Source organism: Dysidea avara, chromosome 12, assembly GCF_963678975.1.
Source record: "Dysidea avara chromosome 12, odDysAvar1.4, whole genome shotgun sequence".
Taxonomy (NCBI): Eukaryota; Metazoa; Porifera; class Demospongiae; order Dictyoceratida; family Dysideidae; genus Dysidea; species Dysidea avara.
The window spans coordinates 13,215,100-13,218,837 of NC_089283.1; the positions used below are offsets into that span (position 1 = coordinate 13,215,100).

Sequence of the window (3,738 nt, forward strand, 5' to 3'; positions counted from 1 at the left end):
CCCACCCATTTACAATGCATGAATTATATTCAAATGTGCTTCGTTCTTTTTTTCATTTTCTTCGTCATCGCATCCCATTGTAGCGATTTTCTTTCAACCATGAAGTCGTATTGTAAAAAGGCTGCGGCTATCAGGGGCTTTTTGCACAATGTATCTGTACATTTAATTTCGCTAAGAGTTGTTCGTTGGTTTATGAGACCGCTTTTGTGCTCTTTGAAGATTCAAACTTGCCGCCATGACGTCGAGATGTGAGGCGCCCGCCTCAATTCCCAAATCCAAACAGTGTGGAAGCGGTTAGCCATAGCGAGCTGGCTGATTTCATTGTGCAGTCAACTGTTGGTTTAATGGTGAGTCCAGTCACTGACTTGTTTTAAATTCGCCACGGTATGCCTCCACTGACTCGTTATAGCGTGACTCCGGCCCATGCAGGGCCGTACATAGCTATAGCCAGCTGTTTCATACCCGATGTAGTGATATAGTTGGAAGTAACTTACTGCTTAACATAGGCGTAGGAAGCATCTTCAAGTTGGGGGGGCCATGAGCTATATAAAGTACTGGGGGTCACAGTAATTGTATATTGTTATACTTATTGAGATGGACTGCATGCTGTTGATTGAGGATCAGTCAGCTGCGAAGCAGCTGCAGTCTAGGGGGTCTGGGGGCATGCTCCCCCAGGAAAATTTTGAAATTTATATGCACATGGATAGGATCTGGAGCAATTTTCAGTCAAACAAATTAGACTTATTTGTATATGTATTCAACTCAGTTATAGGGGGTCTAAGGCCATGTGCCCCCGGGATGTACATGTCTTTTGGAAATTTACTTGCATATGACTGAATGTTTCATAGTCTTTGTAGTAACATGGTTAATCGTTTTACTGTACCTCATGCAGACAGTTAAAAATAAAATTTTTTCAGTGATAGTTTCATTTACTGATAGTGATAGTTTCATTTACTGATAGTGATACTGATAGTGATTTCTTCAACTGATAGTGATAGTTTCATTTACTATTGTTAAACATTTCCAAAATATTTTCTTCTTTTATCATTAGCTGATATAAATGTCTTAGCAATGTCTTTCTCATCAACACTATCTGTACGCTCTTTATGTATAAATGTAATGAATGTGTGGTTTAATCTAGATTGAGACATCGTGCTACGCAAGAAGGTCTTCAATCGTCTCAGTGCAGAAAAACTTCTCTCTGCAGTTGAAGTTGTCACAGGTAGAGTGTAGAAGATTTTTAAAAGCTTTATTACTTCTGAGAACATTACTTTCCCAGGTTCATTGATGATATCACAGATAGTTCTTACATTGGTCACTTTTTTTATTGGCACCTTACTGTTAGTATTATGTGTTGTAATCAAATCAGGCAACATTGTCAGTTGAATTTTCAATCGAGATAAATCAAGGTCACTGTTGTATAATTATATCAAATTCTTCTGGTAATTCTAAAGCACAAAATTTGCCATTTGCAGAGTCTAGTAAGGTTTTCTCTAAGACTGACATTACAGGTAATCCTCGTTTTTGTTGAAATCTTCGCTTAAGTTCATTAACAAGCAGATCTAATATTTCAAAATACTGTAGCTTTTAGGGTCAGAAAACAGTACAGGAGCTTCTCCATCATCAATCCGATGAGGGGGTCTTCTATATCTGGGTAAAACAGGGTCAGAAGTTAATTCTTTAGCCTCTTCTACTGTTTTAGAGTAAAAGTCAACAAAAGTACTATCAGACCTTAGCCTTGTCAAATATTTTACAGCTAACTCAGTAGCATTGACAGCTTCTTGGATAGTGGTGTCCTTACCTTGTAATGTTAAAGAGAGCTGTTCTGTTCCTGAAAAAATTAAATGAGCTAGTTTCAGTCCAAAAAAGGTACTAAATTTATCCATCTGAGCAAGGTAACCTCCAGCTTTTCGACCATAGTCATCATGAGTTTCAGCATTTATTTGTTCTAAAGCAGCTAATAAGTTGGAATAATTACTTAAAACAGCAGATATAGCTGCAGTACGAACAGTCCATCGTGTAGGACATAATGGTTTCAATGAAACAGAACAAGCTCCAAGCTCTTTTTGTACATCCGAAAAAAGTGTTGATCTTTTTGGAGAGAATCTGATTAGCTGGGATATCTCCATAACTAAATCTAGAGCATCCCTAACTACAACACATTTCCTACCTACTGCTTGCAAACACAAATTTGTGCAGTGTGCAAAGCAATGTAGGTATAAAGCTGCTGGAACATCCTTTTCAATTCTAGCAGCAACACCATTTAAGTGACCACTCATGTTGCTGGCACCATCATATGCTTGGCCACGACACTGAGCAATTGGTAAAACATGCTTACCCAAACAACTTTTCAGCTCCCTAGTGATTGTTTCAGCATCAGTTTTTGGGAGTTGAATCAATTCGATTGGGTCTTCATATATACAAAAATCATCATCTACCCATCTGATGCATACAGTTAACTGCTCTTTGTTACTGACATCCGTAGCTTCATCGGCAATGATTGAAAACCAGTGCACTTTTCTAATGTCTGCTATAATGTTTGTTAGCACACTATCAGCTATCAATTTGATTTGATCATTCACTATATCAGGTGACATATACTTGCGTTCTCTGATCCAATTGTTTAATTCACTGCAATCATTGCTTCTGAGGTTCAATAATTGAACAAGATTGCTCTGAATTTCATCATGCCCCTTAATTGCAAGGCCTTGCCTCAATAAGAACTTCAGTGATGATAGCTGCTTAATTAGCATTTGTCGATGGTTCCTCTGTGAAACCATAATTTGCTCATTGTTGAGGGTGTCAACACCCTTTTGGTTTATCAGCTGAATTTTTAAAATAGATTCTTTGTGCAAATCAGACTGAGAATGTTGTGAAAATCTTTCAAGAGCCTTCTTCCAGTTATTAAAACCGTTACTAACAAAAGCATCATCTCCTTTTTTAGCAAAGCACAATAGATTGCTTTTTGCACAGTATCGACACAAAACACAAAATGCTTTGCATTTGGTGGTGCATAATGTCAACCACGAGTAGGTAGAATACCAGTTGGGTGAAAAGTTACGACAACGCTTCCCTTGTTGCTGCTGAAACTTGTTAAGCACAGATGGATTAGTGGGTTGAAATGGAGTTAATGACAGCTCACAACATTTAGCTGAGCATTTTTCCACAGAAGTAGGCATGCTGTTCATTTGAACATCTCTGCTGGTGGTGGTGCAGCTGCTGGTGGTAGTGGTGATGGTGCTGCTGCTGGTGGTAGTGGTGGTGGTGGTGCTGCTGCTGGTGGTAGTGGTGGTGGTGGTGCTGGTGGTGGTAGTAGTGGTGGTGCTGCTACTTTGCTGAGCAGTAAATTGATCAGCAATGTTTCTATCACTAGGAATGGAACTCTTCCCCCTGACACTTGATGAAGGCTCATTATTTGTGCTGCCACTGGAACGTTTGCTAGCAAAACAAAGTGTTCCCTGCTTAAATTTTTTGGCAGCTGGTGGCTTGATAGAGCACACCTGTTTATATAATTTAATAATAACAAGCCATCAGATATACACCAAACAGTTACCTCTTGCTCTTCTAGGTGCTCTTCTGTTGATTCCATCACAAATTCCATAAATTTACTCACTATTTATAGCAATTCCAAATAATGCATAAAATAATTTTAGGGGTGCTTGTTGCCACGTAACGAAAATGAGACGAAGCCATTGCAGAATAAGGCAACCAAGGAAACTCGTGAGTGCTAGTTATGTA

The 3,738-nt window shown here is 38.9% G+C and overlaps 1 protein-coding gene across 1 annotated transcript; it reads right to left on the bottom strand.

The window, feature by feature from the left end:
- Positions 1-1,562: 1,562 nt before the first annotated feature.
- LOC136239846 (zinc finger MYM-type protein 1-like) lies at positions 1,563-3,188 on the bottom strand. The gene has a single exon (XM_066030597.1). It carries the CDS (start codon positions 3,186-3,188, stop codon positions 1,563-1,565), a length of 1,626 nt encoding a protein of 541 aa, XP_065886669.1.
- Positions 3,189-3,738: the final 550 nt, after the last annotated feature.

Bases quoted from the DNA above. Each gene is read 5' to 3' on its own strand.
- LOC136239846 (XM_066030597.1), bottom strand. From the start codon at position 3,188: ATGAACAGCATGCCTACTTCTGTGGAAAAATGCTCAGCTAAATGTTGT.